We start from the raw sequence: 17,225 nt of genomic DNA, 5'->3' as shown, positions 1-17,225 counted from the left end.
GTCCTTCTTTGCAACTATAATGAAGGTTCCTTGCTTCTAAAAATAACACAGATAAAAGGTGTTAACATTGAAGTGCTCCTGACAATGAGTCAGCTTCAAATCTGGCCCAAACTGTGATATATTCTCCTATGACCTGGAGGAGAAAAAAAAAAAAAAAGAAGAAGAAAAAAAAAAAATCACCTTTTATTTTGGTTTTATGTTTATTAAAGTTATGCTGTGGAATTATTTAGTAGACACTGCATTTCGAAATATTTTTTTCTAATGCTCCCAACTTTACCATGAGAAATAGAACAATTTCATAAAAGTGAACATTCAAATCTAAGGCTGAACCTTTCTAGTCTACTTTTATATATTTATGAAGGAGACATGAATAATCACATACAATATCGTTCCAGACAATCATCTTTCTCGCTCTAAACTTTACTAAGAAATCTTGCAAAAATTTTCCTCTGGGATGAAAAATTGAGGAAAATGCTGGTTCCTGAACAGGTTCATAAATAATTTCAACCTGACCTCAAAGAAATTTAACATCCAATATATCTGAAGCATATGGGAAGCAGGAGTACAAAGATCACCTCTAAAATTAGGGAGATTATTATAGCCATTCAACCTTTTTAAATTTAACCTTTCATGTCCTTCCATTTTGTGAATTTAGCTCAATCCATTTTACTTCCTTGAGAATTCAGAGATGAGAAATCAACTCATGCTTTTTTTTTTTTTTTTTTTTTTTTACCTTCTTTGACCTTTCTTTTAAAACAATAGCAATGTATTTTTCAGGTTTCTAACCTACTTGAACTTTTTTTCTATTATCCAAGAACCATTGAACTTACATATTCTCTTTATAAAAAGAAAGTCCAGGTATTTACAGAACCATTTTAGACTCCGAAGTTGGCATTCTTTCGCATTACTAGAGTTCTGTCACTAGATCACTCAAGGTGATTACCCATTCCACATAAAGAGGCAAGCACTTCTGTCACACTTCTGTCAAATTAGCCACAGAATACGATAAAGATGTGGGAGGACAGACTAGCTCATCTGTCAAAAAGTCTGCTGGTAAAAATGCAGCTCATCAAACAGTTCCTTAAGAAATTTGAGCTAATATAGTAAATTTCTGAGTTCTGCATCCTGGGGCTGGGACAACTGGGGCCAAGTGTCCCCAGTGCAGCTCCAAGGTGTTGTCCTGCTGGAGCCTCAGAGCCAACACCAAGCTGCTAAGGAAGGAAGGGATGTCACTGAAGCCAGGCTGTGTCACTAAAGGTGATACACGAAACTTCCTAATTGCTAAAATCTCTCTGGTACTTTGTCTAAGTACCACACCCTACCTAAATTTCAATTTACATTCTGCCAGGCTGTACGGTTTTCGTTGGAGAAATTATTTTGTACTGTAGCTGGAAGCAGCCCCCTGCTTGTTGCATTCAGTCCAAATGCAATTGCAGTTCAGCAACAGGTGAAGAAAGCTGAATTTTGGCACAGAGTACATTCTGCTTCATTACAACTTAAATTTAGGCAAAAATGCATGTCATTTCCACAGTATCATGAGTTTCTGTATCTATCTACCTAAAAGGTATACAAACTTTACATTTTCAAAGTGCATTTAAAAGAAAGGTATATTACAAGCTCTTTGACTAGCCCAGTCCCTTCAGAACATTCTTCCTTTTTTTATTTGAAAGGAAAACCCAGCATTAAGTTATTTGTTAACTTTAAAATCCCATTTGATTTTCTACAAGATAGGCTGACTAGCTCTCAAGCAAGGACATAGGCTTCTATTATAACATATTGGGAGCTTTTAAAATCAAAGCAATTCATAATACATTTATTCAAATCGACACAATTCGGTTACAATATCTTTGTTATTTCTTCGGAGTTATGAAACATGAATTATAGCTCTGTAACCACAACACCAGTCAAAGAAATCTAATTTGCTGCGAAGTCTGTTTGTACAGTCACCGTGTAGCTCAAGGCATACATTCGATTATTTCCTTATACTATGTCTTATATTAGTGTTAATGCAAATACTAGAGTGGTATTATAACCTCATTATATCTAATTTAAAATAAATTATTACATGACAGGGTTAAAAATATATAGCTATATAACAAATTAGAAGTAATTACACCATTAAAATGTGCATATATGGAAGCGTATTTCAGAGTTATATGTATATAATACATATATAGCAAACATTCTGTTTTGGTAGCATACATATATTTTCATCATAGCCAGTAAGTTAGCCAATACTTAATTCAAATTTAAACTGAATTAATTTAACATAGTATAAAATTCCTAAATCAGGAGAATAGAATCATTAAAATTATCAATTTAAACCAAGAAAATGACTTTTACTACAAAATGAATGATTTCTCCATCAGTATACTTTCTCTCTTTTATTTCATTTATTAATTCTTCTAACAAGAATGAAGCGAATCATAATTTAAAAAAAAAAATCTTGATAGCCTCTTTTAGACTGTCTTAGGATGGAAAGAGGTTTTTTTTTCCCCTCTCACTTTGCTGTCAGAAATGAAAGCCTGAGCTGCAATTGTTAAAGGTCTGAATTTGCATTTTTCAGCAACCCAGAGAAATGAGAGCTGTTTTTGTTATGATCAATGTCATTTGAAAGTTCTTGTCTATAGCTGTATCGAAGTTGTTGGTCAGCTGTTTACTAGATATCTTTAAAGTTAGCAGACAATCAAAATATAGAAGATCAAAAAGAGCAGCAAATACATACGTTATCTTTGTAAAATCACAGAGGATAAACATTTGTTCTGTAAAATTAAGCGGTTGCAGTGCCTGGTTCATTCTTTATGAGCAGTTAGTGCAGAAAACGTGCAGAAGCTAAAAATACAGCAGCCACCAACCTGTTTTTTTAATAGCTGCTATGACTTTTGATCCAAACTGTTTTCTCCCCAGCTTGTTGAGACACCTGGACTAGACAACCTCTTAGTGAAAAACTTGCCTAAGCCAAGACCTCTCAAGCTCATTATAATCTGAGCAGCTATTTGGAGGAGAAAAAGCCAGACAGACTCTTGGCAAGACCTTACTAGCCTTGACATGCCAGTGACAAGCACCAGCCCGAGTGTCGGTAGAGCGCACGTTCTCCTCTAAAGTGCTAGGACAGAGGATATCTTCACAGCCTAAAATCAGGCCAGTCCAGATAGCTCTTCAAGTAAATGAGCTGGCTGAATAAAACAGGCAACCTTGGTCTTTTTCTGCAAGTGACTCTTTGCAGAAAGATACAGCAGAACACGGTGAAAGCCAGCGCAGACACGGGCCTGCTGAATTGGCGCGTCAGGAGCTTATTGCTGGCAGTACTGACAAGAAACGCAAAAGCCACACATGTGCTGTTGCTAGGGGGATTTGAATTATTTTATTTCCAGTTTTCTCATACAACGTGGATTTACTTGTAGTATTTTTATTAGAATCAGATACTTGTATGTCCCCTGTTGTGATGTTGAGTCAGCCTGGAAAGATGCAGCCTCCTTTAGTAAGTCTATGTCCTGTATCATTTGAAATTCTGCTGCTGCAGCAATTACTATGGGAGGCTTCAGCAGAAGGTTTCAGTTAGAGATACTCCTCTGGCCTCTATTCACCCTTCACACAGCCTTCATCTCAGGGTGCAGGCAGCCAACTGCCCATTTTCAGTGCATTACAAGAAAAGAGAGGAAGAAATATAGTGGGTCCTCACTCTTTTGTAGGTCTTTGGAAGCAAGGCAGGATTATCTTCATCTGCACAGGCTGCCAGGTGATCACCCAAAGTAGGAAGCTGTTGGCTTCCCTGTCCTATGTAGGATATTAGATACAAGCTCAGAGAGGTGTTGGGAGGAGAGTTCAAAGACCAAATGAAAAGGGTATATTCCTCCCTTGTCACCCTTTCAGCTACCCATGTCAGGCTATGGTTGCAGTTTTAGAGCTCTTGGTCCATTTTGCTAAAAAGAGGGGCTAAAATCATTTCCCAAAGAGGTGGTGCAGCACCATGGCAAGGCAGGCAGGCTGCAGGATCCTTCCGAGCCCGCTGCAGGTCCATGGACGCGGTGTTTGGAGCCAAGGAGCTCTGTCTAGAACACTGCGTGGCAGCCACCATACAGAGCAGTGGAGGCATTGCTGTGTTTCCAGAGTTCAGGGAGTTAATGCTTTACCAATGTCCAGCTGCTGCATAACTAAGGCAACAGAAATAATTTAACAGGTACTGTAATTTGTTTTTGTACTAGAATTCCATTATTCAAGAGTAATAGTGAAAATATATCAAATTGTTGACCCTTTGCAAACAGGCTTCAACATAAATTAATTGTTGTGTAAAAAAATGAATTTAATGTTTACCGTACAATTTGTCACAGAAATGAAAGCTCAATTAGAGTCTCAATGATTTACTAAAGACATTTAAACATAATGTCCAAACAATGCTACATAAATTAAACATGATGTAATTGAGTGTAACACTAAGTGGCTCATCACTGTTGATTCATGTGGAAATCACAGAAATTTTACTGATCATTATGCATTCATTCAGTATTAATGTGGATACCATATGTGCTTCCATAAGGATTCTACTCTTACTCAGCGTTCATTAAGTTTTAATGTACCATTAAAAAGGCATCAAAAGATCCATCTAAAAATACCACCAGAAAGGTAGTTCATTTAAAGAGAGTTAAACATGTTTCACTTTAACATTAAAATACAAAGTAAGTTAATAATCAGCAGAAATAGTTAAGGAGAAAACACTGCTTAACTGCAAGTCAGAGTACAATGAGTATTTGAACAAAAGGCAGATGAATCCTGCCTGCTCTGGATTCATGGATAGTTGTACTCATAGGTAAAAGTGCTCAGCCTGCAAATACACAGTTTTCATCAAACTGATACCTTACGGTAATCTTCAGTATAGTGATTCAGTACAGTGAAAATTTTATTACAGTCACATTGCCTAATGCACCCTTTTCATTGAAGGGGGATGAGACATGTATTAATAACCTGCCCACAGCTCCCTATTTTTCACATTTTTTTTCTCAGCTAGGCCTCATGTGCGCTGGTGAGCAACAGAGCTGTCCAGCCATGAACTCTGGCTCGTCTGTCTCAGTAACCACATTGCTCTGGCCGGGCATCTCCCACCTACGGATGTGCTTTCCATAAGAGCCACGTGTGAGGGCCCTGAGCACTTCCACTCTGTGCTCTGGGTGCCTGCACTTGGGGCCGAGGGTATTGCAGCGTTGGCAGCGATGGCCCTGGGCCAACCGGCACCAGACAGCCCTGCCTCCCGGGCCGAGCCCCCGCTTCCCGGGCCACTGTGCTCAGCTGAGGCTCCAGCGCTTGGTCCTCACACCGAGTTGCAGCCCAACTTGTGCCTGGCCATGGACCCTGCTGGTCCAAACCCAGAGCCTCAGACACCTTCCCCAGCTCAATCCTGACCCTGCCTCATCCCTATGGTAACCCAGATTCCCAGCTCAACGTGGCGGCTGTCTCCAGGCCAGCCATGCTCCGCTCATTCCATGAGTGTGGGACAGGGCCCACGCTGGGACCTGCCTCACCCTCCCCAAGGCAGCAGCCAGCCAGCTAAGCTGCTTCATTCCTCCTCTCTCACCGTGTTTATGCTTTGATGATTTCCTGGAAAAATAGCTAATGGTGATTTAGATTGGATGAGCTATTCTAATCAAACACAGTATGGTGGTAGTGTATTTCAAAAGGTAATTGCTGTCAATGAATGAAATAAGGTCAATAGAAATTCCCATCAGAGAAGTAGATTGACATTTCATGCGTAGAATAAAGCTTGTGCATCTTACCTGCCAAAATAATCTTCTTATAAATTTAAATTAACAAACAACTATCAGAATAAATTGAGCAGCCTATGTATCATAGTTTCAAGTTTTCAGATTCTTTGTGCATTAGCCAGTTCAAAAGATCAGCTGTGAACCTGTGAATCAGATGTGATCATCTGATAAGTAAATCATCCCATGACGATCTGTGAATAAACGCAAATCAGCAAGGTTTTATCTAGCTGGATATATAGTACTATTACACACAAACAGAATACAGGTGGATCCTCTCCTGCAGGTGGCTCACCATCACAAAAAGCCTTCTTTCATTATTTGCCCTGAAAAACTGGTTATCAGCCCTCATCAGACAAAGAGAAGCCTCATGTGAAGGCTGTGCTGCGTGGGCTGACACCCATGCCAAAGCATAAAACTTAGAGAGTATGCCAAAAACAGAAACAACTTGGAAAGAAACAAGCAAATGAACAAATGCAACAAATTTGGATAAATCTAGCTAAAAGAAAATTCCCTTTTCCCAAGATGTGGAGAGGGACATAGTATAAGACATGCTCAGACCTATATCTTTGTATTTGTGAACCCTGACGGCATCTAACAGACATAATGGCAAAAGCACACACATCTCAAATGCCAGTGGTACAGCCTCTCGTTTAGGTAAAGGCATGAGTGGCACAAAGAGCATGAATGGGAATTAACAAGTTAATGTCTCTTTCGTTAAAAGAATTGGAGAGGATAAAATCAAGCTAGCAAGTAGAATCATAATAAACAAAAATGCAGTTCTTTACACTGTGCATCATTAAGCCAAGGAACTCCTTGCCCCGCAGCACCCTTACATTTCAGCATTTACAGACGTTGAAAGAATCATTAGACAAGTTCTTGAAAGACAGAAACATTTAGGAGTATAAAATACATAGAGATCTTGGCTAAGAAATTTGAGCTAAAATTTGCTGGATATTGATCATGCTCACGTTTCCCCTAGCATCAACTTTTGATCACTGTCGGAAGGCAGGTAACAGGCTAGATGGACTTTTAGTTTGACCCAGTACAGCCATTATTCCATTATGTTCTAAATCCGGAACAAACATATGGACTGTTGCTTCACTTTCCCTGGTGTGGTGACCTTTATTGATGAAAGATGGTTAGGTTGTCCCAGTCAGTCTGTTGGTTTTGATACTAAATGAATCCTGCTCTTTTAGTCTTTCCTGATATGTCTTTAAAGGCCTTTTAGTTTTCATCTCTCTCTCACCCCAATTGCTTTCCTCCTTTTCCACACAGTCTAAAGAGTCATAATATAATCCAAGAAATAGCTGCTCCTTTTAACTTTTTTCCCCCCCTCAACTTTCTGAAAGTTTTTCCTGCTAGATTCTAGCCAGGTTTCTGCTATATTATTGTTGCCCAGGGATGATCAGGCAACTTATATTTCATATCACCACCAGATTATGTTTTTGAATGATGTAGTAGTCATACAAGAAAAAGGACTTACCTACTTCCTTTCTCTGAAGAGATGGTCTAGTAGACCTTGAATTCTCTTTATCCTTTCATCCTGACAAATTTTCATTTTTAAAAGAAATGAGTAGCAGACAACTATAAGTAAATAAACAAATAGACCCACCATCCTCAGACACAGCCCTGAAGCCAACTTTCCCAAACCTCCCCTTCTCCGGCTCTCGCAAGTTCCAACAGGACAGAGCTGGGTGAGCCCCAGACAAAAAAAGGAAGAATAAGAGTTCTGTTCAGTCACTAGACACGTAAAATTATTTCTGTAGAGGATAAAGTATCAGCTCTCCAGCCACACTCTGTTGTAAATGATTACATTCTCCACTCCCAGCTTCCCTTTGGCATTTGCAAAAGGCTATTCTACCATTTTTATGTATCTGAGTGAAATGTGCCAGGCAATTATCCACAAAACACTTCAGTTTTAGTACTTCAAGTGATTTGAACCCTTATTTGAACAAAAAATTCTGTCAGCCAGTAGACTCCTTCAAAGTACTCGTGTAACTTGACGTGATAACCTGATCTTTTTACTTTAAATTCACTATTTATGGTATATCACTAAGTTCTGTGTTCTCTGGCCTGCAGCTTCTGTATCAGCTTACTTCAGAATTAACAGGCTTTCTGATATATGGAACATACCTACATTTCAACAAGAAAGATTAGAAAAAAAAGTATCTAATGTTCACATTAAAATAAAACAATACTATGACCATCCTGCTCTATGTGAGGGTAATAATATAAAATAACACAGTCAGCTCTGTGCCAAGTCTGTAATTTGTGATGAAGTCTCATTTCACATACAGAATTTAAATAATAACTAATGCTATGTCTTTATGGGGAATTGCTTTAGTGTTAAATTATCCTCTGTTTCATATTAGTAGTGTTGACTTCTGCATGCAGGTTAGAGTAGCAGTGACTCTCCCATTAGTGGCTACAACACACAATATTCTCATTCATAACTCACAGCAAGCTTAAACTTAAATCTGAGAAATGACCAGAGACAATTCTGAAGGTGCTGTAACACTACTGAAACAGAAGCAGCTTAGTATTCCAAGAATCATTGATACATTAGTCATCTTCAGGTGTCTTGGCAGGGGAATGTGTCTAATCAAAGCCACTGTAGACCGTAAGTGACAGTATTTCATTAATGAAGTGATTAGGTCCACCTAATTATGTGTGTTAAATGTTTGGGGATCTTTCGTATGTTAAAACATGTTAACTATCACACATTTGTTCAACATTTAAGTCCATTCTGAAATTCAGATACATACATATATATATATACATATATATATATATATATATATATATATATATACACACAAAATCCATGCAGAAAAAGGTGCAGTGCCCTATTGCTCTGACATTCTTTGGTCATGGCAGAGGTAGCAGCAGAACCTGGCACTGACAACTGCTTTTTTTTTTAATTTCTAAGTTTAATTCAAAACTTTTGTTTTTTGAAGTCTGAAGGAATATTTAACACACATATTTCCTACACTAAATTGTGATTTACAAGACTTACAGATTTACGGTTTGCATAACCTGATGCAGAAAAATCATAAGATTAAATCAGTGATGGTTTGATACCTATGTCATTAGATATATAATAGCAAGATTATAAAATGTCTTACACACAAGCGCTGGAAGAAAGGTGGCAAAAAGTTTTGCTAAACAATATTGTCAGCTAGTAGCAAAAAAATCACAGTTAATTTCACAGTATTGCTGTGTGCAGACATTTCAGTTAAGTGCCAAGCAAGTTCATTTACAGAGACTCTAAAATTAAAGCTAAGTGTTTGTAGTTTTAATCTCTATTACATAACATGGTATTTTGCCCTCGGGAGTTCACATAAAAGGGCAATGTGCTTTTAGCATATGGGACTAAGGAATATACAGTTGTTAAACTTTGTAGTCAAAGCCAAAGAAAACAACAACTAAGCAAGGTTATTTGATCTTTTCCCCAACCCAGAGTAATCTGATTCTACAGTCCAACTGAAATAGAAAATATCATATAATCTTCTATCACCATTCATGCAGATTAAATTACGGTCATGTGAACTAACTTTAGTTGTCTTTGGCAGAAAATACAAAGCTCTGAGAACAAGCATGTAATCCCCTCTCACCCCAAGTACCGACAAGGAGGTTCCTTCAGCAGTGCAAGCTCTCTGGGACAGTCATCAGTATGGTACAGTAATGTTTGAAACATTTTAGTATTTTCAGATAATTTCATTATCACAATGATCACTGTCTTTTTTGTTTATTAAACTCCTGGGAGAGAGTTAAAATTTTTTAATTTGTCCCTCAAGACACAGTGAAAGTAGAAAAACTAAGCCCCAGTGGTGGCGGGGAGGAGGTTATCTACATCTTCCAGCTCACCATTTTGCAGGTGATGGATGAAGCATCCGTTTGCCATCTGACCTTCTGAACTACAAACTACCACGCAGGTTTCTGGAGTTAGCTCTTGGCTGGAGGAAAGAATAGGACAAGGAGCAGGAAACAGTAATACATTTGTAAGGGACTAGGCTACAGAAGACAAAACATGAGAGAACAGCAATGTGTGAACAAATGTTCATCAGCTGTATTTATGATTCTTTTTATTTACTAGGACATTCCTGGAAGAGATTCATCATTAAGTTAACACTGTTTTACTTGTAATCAATAATCCACTATAAAAGTAATATAGGCTTTTTCAGATTATTGCACGAAAAATTGGCAGCAAACCATTAATAACTCTTCAAAATGCACTATTATAAATCAGTTTCTGAAACTGAGTTACAGAATGTCTCTATTGTACAAAATAAATATAGTGTTAAGGAATAAAAACTAATACAATTACTTTTATTTAAATCAAGTCCAGCAAGAAAATACTTTGAATTGGCAAAAACTCCCGCCCTTGCTGCATGTATCCACAATCTAGCTACTTCATCATGACTGTGATTACATTTCCACCCTTGTCCCCAAAAATCTATTATCTTGACAAAAATACAAAATAGATAAAATATAACACAAAGCATTTTTCTTAATGTATGCTCCCATTTTCATATCTAATGCTTCATTTATAAATAGAGGCTCTTGGACACAAGTATGCATTCTAATTCTCTTATTGTGCTGTTTAAAGATTAAAATACTTTACGTGAAAAGTCCAAAGCAGTTCATTCTTTAGTCAGACTTTCAGTGAAAACTTTTTCTTTTTTTATTCAAAACCAAAATTTGTGTTTTATCAGTAAGTGACTATATGCTGATGAATATTTTAAAATAGATTTAGTTCTCAAAAGATATTGTTTATATGAATACTATGTTAATAGTATCTACAGGTATTCAAAGAGCAGAGGAGAAAAGTCATGTAGTGCTACTGCTAAGAAAAGTTTTTAAGTAGTACAAAAATTTCCCATAATTTATGTCCTGATTTTTTTTGTGCTACCAGAAAAAAAAGAAAGAAGATTAAAAATACTTATCCCAACTACTGCAGCTGAAGGAACAAAAACAAATATCCATTTTTAAGAGAAACAAAAGTATTGAATATAATTAAGATTCTCTACTAATTACAAATTTAATTTAACAAAATAATATGGAGGCAACATTTGGTAGATTTAAATTCATACAATCTGTTAAAGTATTACACAATTACAAAATTACTCATCTAAAATTCTTACATTTAGAGAAACCTGTATTTTCAGCATACTGCTACATAATTGTTCAGTCTTGAAGGCTGAAATTAACAATTTTTGATTCTCATTCCAACACAAGTGAAGCTCATCTGCACCTTCTCTTAAACCTTTTTAGCAGCATTGTCAACTTTACAAGGAGAAAAAGGCAAAGTATTACCATAATTTATATAGTCTAATAATCTTTCCTGGGCAAAGGACCCAACACAAAATTCCTATACCAATCGACAAAAATATATTAACATCTACTTGCATTTACACTTTCAATAATTTGTAGCTAGTATTGAGTTGGCCTATGAAGCAGTAGTAAAGTGTGAAATATTTGGAATAATATCTAGTGATTAGTTTTTGCTTCTGTAGAATACAAAGGAGTAAGCCTGGCTCTTCCATTGACAGACATAGCATTTGGTGGAGGACCAACCTAGAGGCAAAGGAAAAAGAAGAAAAAAACAATAAATAATGTTAGCATAGCTTTAAAGATTCTTCTGTCTGTAGAAGAATACTGCACATACTGCAGAGAGAAAACTGCTCATGAAAATTAGTAATACTGTTAGTTCAGTGAGCATGCTCTTCTCATCTCAAAGAACTCAGATGATTTCCAAAGTACGTACAGTGAAACAAAGTTATTTAAAACGCATTTATCCTAACTAAAAATTCAACGCATACCTATTCAAAAAATGCATATTTTTTCAAGCAGGTGTGAAGGACTCAACTACAAGTGAGTGAAATATTATCACTCCAAGCAAGTAAAGTATTTTTTATTAAATACTGAATAGAACTGATTTCTAACATAAAATCTTTTAACATTCGGTTATGACATGGAAACAGCCTCTTTTACCAGCAGATAACTACCTTTTAGGGTAGATATAAGAACTTATTTTTCAAAAGGGCTGCGTAAACCAACAAATCCGAGCAGCGTCAGTGGAAGCTGCACATGCTCCATAGCCATGAGAAGCACACGCCATGGTACAGCTTGCTGAGTACAGTGACAATATTCTGAAGAGAAAAACGGTCAGAAGGAAACCTCACTTGACCCATTTTAGGTTAGTAATTATTGAAGGCCCCATTCAACAAAAAAAGATTGGCAACACAAAAGACCACAGATCTTGGCAGTGTATACTGACCACTTATTAAGTAAAACAAGGAAAAAATTACAGGATTTGGCTAGTGATGCTAGCACGTGTGTCTCTTGTTCTGAGCGCTTCCCTCAGAAGTGAAAGGATGGAGGATACAGGGAGAGGTGCAAGAGGAGAGACGAGCGAGCAGCTGACGGCCCTTACACAGCACAAACGACAGCCAGGCGGCCAGCGCCGCGTCCACGCTCTGCTCGTACTGGCAGTCACTGCTCGTCCTCTCACTGCGAGTTCTCCGTGCTAAACAGAAAGACTTTTAAATCCTGCCAGAGGCCAAAACACCTTTTCCCTGGTCACGAACATGTGTGCTGCTGCATGTGTGCATGTGTGCTTAGGGTCAGAGTGAAAACTGCAGAGCCTAGAATTTTACATTTGGCAAAATTTCCGTAGTATCTTCCTTGCATTTGGCTTTTGTTGTTGTTGTTGCTGTTGTTGTTTTGGTTTTCATTTTGTGTGTGTGTGGGGGGGAGTTTTGCCTCTTGTTTCACGTTTCAGTGCTGCACTATCCTTATGCTTTTGGCAGCTTCATTGTAATCAGTTCTCCCTAAAATTATAGACCTCCCTCCAAAGTCTCTGCAAATATTATACTGGGAAAGAACATCTACCCATGAAGAAGGGAGGGAGAGGGGAACAAATTTCAGTAATTCCCTCTTCTGCCCAGTAAATACTTGTGCCTAGACTGAAAAAAAGACTGTATAGGTCAAATAAACCTGCCCCAAGAACATCACTATTGGAAAGTGACAAATAACCACACAGTGAAGCTTTTCTCTTCATTGTCTAACAGGCTTTCTTAATTCTGAGGAACACTTCATAAATTTTAGTTTTTTAAATAGAGTTATAAGCTACCATGACTAGAGCCATGCTCACACATACTTCCTATAGAATCATTAAAAAAAAAAGTTCAATATTTTTTGCAGGGCAGTTATGCCTTGGGATAAAAGCTATAATAAAAACATATGCAAACAAAAGCTCAACCACTATTTCTGGTAGAACAGACAGATCTGACCTCCAAATGACTCTGAACAATACAACATTTGCTTAATCTTATCTGTTTTTTTTAAGTGACTTTTGGGTAGTGACAGATGGTTTGAAGCAATATTGTACTGTATTATGTGTCACTCTCTCTGACTACAGGTCAACTACTACTCGAACATGCTCATAACCTTTTTTTTTGTGGATGGTGAGGTGGGGAGGGTGGCATCTTCCCTCTCAGGATAGGAAGGCAGGTCTAGAAGTCTCAGAGAGGTTGTTGCACTGCTGCACTGACACAAAACCTTATATATTTGGCACTGGCTGACTAGCGCCAAAATGTACTGAGATCCAAATGGCCACTGAGAGAGATTTTGACCCTGAAGAATCAAGGGTTTCTATATAAAAAGAAAAAAAAAATCACCCACCCAGCAGATCATACAGCATTTGTTTTTTCAAGATGCAGATGGGAAAGGGAAGAGAAACAAAAAGCACTAGACTTCTTTAACTTTCTACAATAGGAATTTTCTTCATTACAGAATGTAAAGTGATAATGCTGGGGTCAAAAAAGTTTTGTGTGAGACTATCATTCTACTGCCTGTTTATAAATTTAAAGTTATAAAAACTTTTTAAAGTGTGCAATGAAAGAAGTACAGATGGAAGTTTAGGAGAAAAGATTAAAACAAGAAAAAGAAAAAAAATCAAATAATACTTTTTTAGCCTTTAGGGGAAGAAAGTATACACAACCACCTAACCATGGATGTTGACAAAACACTGAAAATGTACTGAAGATAGCAAACAGCAGCAGGAGACTTCAGCTATGTTTAAAAGAATTAAGGATTGATACAGGCTAGTAACTAGGAAAAAAAAAAAAAAAACACTACCTACAAAACATACGTTACCTGTCAGCCAAAGGCTGCAGCTACTTCAGGCCTTACTAGGATGAAGCTGTTCAGCATGAAGCTAAAACCACAGCTCTTCAATCATGTAAGGATGCAATAGATACTTAATTGATGGTATTTGTTTGTCATTGTTTGAAAACATGGACATCTTTTTTTTTCTTTTCATTTTTTTCTTCCATTTCCCGGGTTTCTTTGCAAAATTAAATGCACCTCCCTTTCCATTGCCAAGACGCTTCCTTACAGTGCTCCAGGCAAAGGCTGCCGCCTTCGAGCGCCAAGCACCGAGCTGGCAGGCTTGGCGGGAGGGCTGCGCATTCCCTGCTGTGGTGCATGGCTGGAAACTCACCCTTTTCAACCTGGCAGCAGCTTCTCCGGAGCGAATGGCAGCCAGGAGGCTCTGGTGGATCTGCTCGGGGTCGGGGCGCTGCAGCTTCGCTGCGGGGCGGCTCTTGGCGACAGCGGGTGGGGGGTCGGGGGCAGCCCCTGCCTGCCCCTGCCCCGGCTGCTCGGCAGCCGCACGGCTGCTCGGCTACCGAGGGACGGAGGGAGGGAAGAACAAAGAAAGAAGAAAACTTTAATCTGAATTAGTCACAAATGGAAAACGAACTCAACCTGGCAAGAAGTTGCATGCCAGACTGTGCCACCATTCTAGGGTTTGCTTCATTCAGGATATCAGAGATCAGCCACATTTCTACTATCGCTCTGGAAACTCTATATTGCCTACAGCACTTAAGATAAACAGATAAATAAATATAAGCACATTAGACACAACACTACGGCATCTTTACATACTCTTTGAGTACTTTCTTCTTTGAAGTAGCCACAGAATCAAGGAAAACTACTGATAGCCTCCACATGAGCTAGAATTTGTTTTCTCTACCTTTCTTTCACTATGCTTTCCCCTAAGCATCTAAATCTGACCTCCAAGCCTTCCCCAGGAAGAGCCACCCGGAGAATTCAGGAGCGCCCGTGAGCGGCAGGAGCCGAGCGCTGCAGGGGCACACAGAGACACAGCGACTGAGCAGAGACGAGCTCGCGGCTCCCGTGCCTGCAGGAAGTGCGGATTATAAAACATCCACGCTTTGGGACAGTGCTGCCTCTTGCCCTCTGAGCTCAGAATCAGAATATCGCTGATATGTACAGAACAGAAAAGGCGACCAGCAGACTTAGGCTCATCTTTTACCTTCACAGAATTTGTGAATATGTCATTATTTCATTGTGAACACTCAGTTCATACCAGTCAGAAAGCAATTCTGCCAGAGCACCTTAGAACAGCTCTCTGAGTAAGAACACTAAGTATCTTTTTTGGTATATCTGCATCTGCACATTTGCAGATTGATACGATAGCTGATTATTACTATTTTTGAAGCTTCTATCTTATTATGCTAGTGAAAATTTAATACACCTAGCTTCAGCTTCCTTATGCCATGATCACTTTGAAGCCAAACTCTTCGCATTGCTCACAGAATTAGATCTGAGATCAGTAAGTAGACAGAACCATAAAGAACAAATCCTGAGCCTTCTGGGCATAAAAAAAAAGGTATACGCCATGTAAATGACTCCATTTTTTTTTCTCTTCCAACTACAAGATTTTAATTATGGCAAGAAATAATTATTTCTAATATTCCGAACAAGGCTGTTTTCATTGTAATATTTCCTTTTTTCTTTAATTTCATTAACATGTTGCACAATGGCTCAATACCACCAAATTTTTATGGTATCAATACAGCATCTTCTGAGAAGCAAGCAGTTCAAAGACTAGCCAGGGCAAATCTCTCCTCTGCTGTAAAGGAGATCGCAGTGGATCAGTGTCTCCGGCATATTAGAAATAGGGGTTACCTTATCCGTGTGGCTGGTTTGTGACCCTCCTGTTACGCTCGGCAAGGAAGGGTTTTTCACTGCAGGGACGGAGGTAGCCGAGGAGATTTCGGCTGCAGAATTTGCAGAGGATGGTTCAGCAGGAAGCTCCTCTCGCGCTGCCTGGCCAACGGTCGCATGTGTCTTATTGAAGGACTGGGACCTCCTAACTGCCGATGAGACAGCAAGAGCAAAAGGGGATGGTCTTGAACTGGAATATGGCTTTGGGGCTGCAAAAGTTCTTAGAGTTTTTAAGCTCAATGATGCTGGTTGACAGGAGGGGAAACTCAAAGGTTTGCTTTTAACAGGAGAGTTGGATGACTCAATTTTGTTTTCATCATCATCTTTTTGCTCATCTGCTGAAGGAGAGAAACTACTTGCTTTATGTAAAAGAAAAGTAGTTTGATCTGGTGACAATTTTCTTTTTTCTATGTCTGTACTCTTAGCTTCATTTTGAATAGTATTGGGAACAGAAACAGTGCTTTTGGCAACTGCAGATGTCACATAATGAGCTGAAGCTCTTCGCTGCATTTGCAGAAAAAAAGAACTAGGTTTCATTGCAGGACTTAATGCATTTGACTTGTCTTGAGTCTCGGAAGAAGTGTTTGCATTATCCAAGCTTAGCGCCAGGGGGACACGTTGTTTGGAGAACTCCGTTTCTACTGGATTGCTCTTGGGAGCAATCTCAAGTTGAGAAGTCCCAGCGTGCTCAGAAACACTGTTCACTCTGTGCAGTGAACCATTTGCTGCTGTATGTTCATTTTGCGAACCAACCTGCAAATGATCCACACTTTCTTGAAGCTGAGGAATTTCAGTTTGCATTAATTCTTTGGAGTCTTCATGCTTCAGAGAGTTTTCCAGAGCAGACACCTGTTGATCCTTATAATCTGATGGAATTTCTGATTCTAAGCTTTTCATTACTTCCAAGGATTTTGGAGGCACTATTTTGTAAGTAGTCATTCCAATTTTTGGTATGTAATCTCTTGTAATTTCATTAGAGGGTTTAGGTTTAGGCTTGGTATCCTGTCTATAAAGAGGGTAACTTTTCAAAGGAGAGCCATCTGGAATTTTTGCTGTTGCTTCTGGGGAAGCAACATTATCACCATTTACAGAGCTGTGACTTTGATCTTTTATGGGATTTCCTTCTCCTTCCCTCTGAAGGTTTAATTCTGCTGAAATTTCTTCATCCTCTTGCACTCCATGCTTCAGCTGGAGACGGGGGTTGTTTGTATCTGTATTGTGTTGACGGGCTAGTCCCCTGAATGACTCACGCTCTTGAGGAACAGTAATTTCCTTTACTGTAGTTCTTTCTAAATTGCCCTCTGATGGACCTGTCTGAATTGCAACATCCTGAGTTTTTACTGTGTCCAGACTGTTTCGATTTGACTTCTGCTCCTGTATTTCTGGAATCACTTGAGGATAATTCCTATGACTTACAGAGATGTCATTTTT

The 17,225-nt window shown here is 38.6% G+C and overlaps 1 protein-coding gene across 1 annotated transcript in view; it reads right to left on the bottom strand.

Annotated features, from left to right (window-relative positions):
* Nucleotides 1-10,811: 10,811 nt before the first annotated feature.
* Nucleotides 10,812-17,225, bottom strand: part of COBLL1 (cordon-bleu WH2 repeat protein like 1) — a 96,663-nt gene continuing 90,249 nt past the window's right edge. Inside the window, 3 exon segments of the mRNA XM_088540359.1 lie at nucleotides 10,812-11,333; nucleotides 14,263-14,445; nucleotides 15,756-17,225. Coding sequence (XP_088396485.1) covers nucleotides 11,247-11,333; nucleotides 14,263-14,445; nucleotides 15,756-17,225 — 1,740 coding nt within the window. The 3' untranslated portion in view covers nucleotides 10,812-11,246.

The sequence above is a fragment of the Tinamus guttatus genome, unplaced genomic scaffold (assembly GCF_059628265.1).
Source record: "Tinamus guttatus ecotype Peru unplaced genomic scaffold, ASM5962826v1 Tinamus_guttatus_pri_ptg000060l, whole genome shotgun sequence".
Taxonomy (NCBI): domain Eukaryota; kingdom Metazoa; phylum Chordata; class Aves; order Tinamiformes; family Tinamidae; genus Tinamus; species Tinamus guttatus.
Note: the sequence above shows the minus strand (reverse complement) of the source record. Positions and strands in the feature narration are given on the sequence as shown.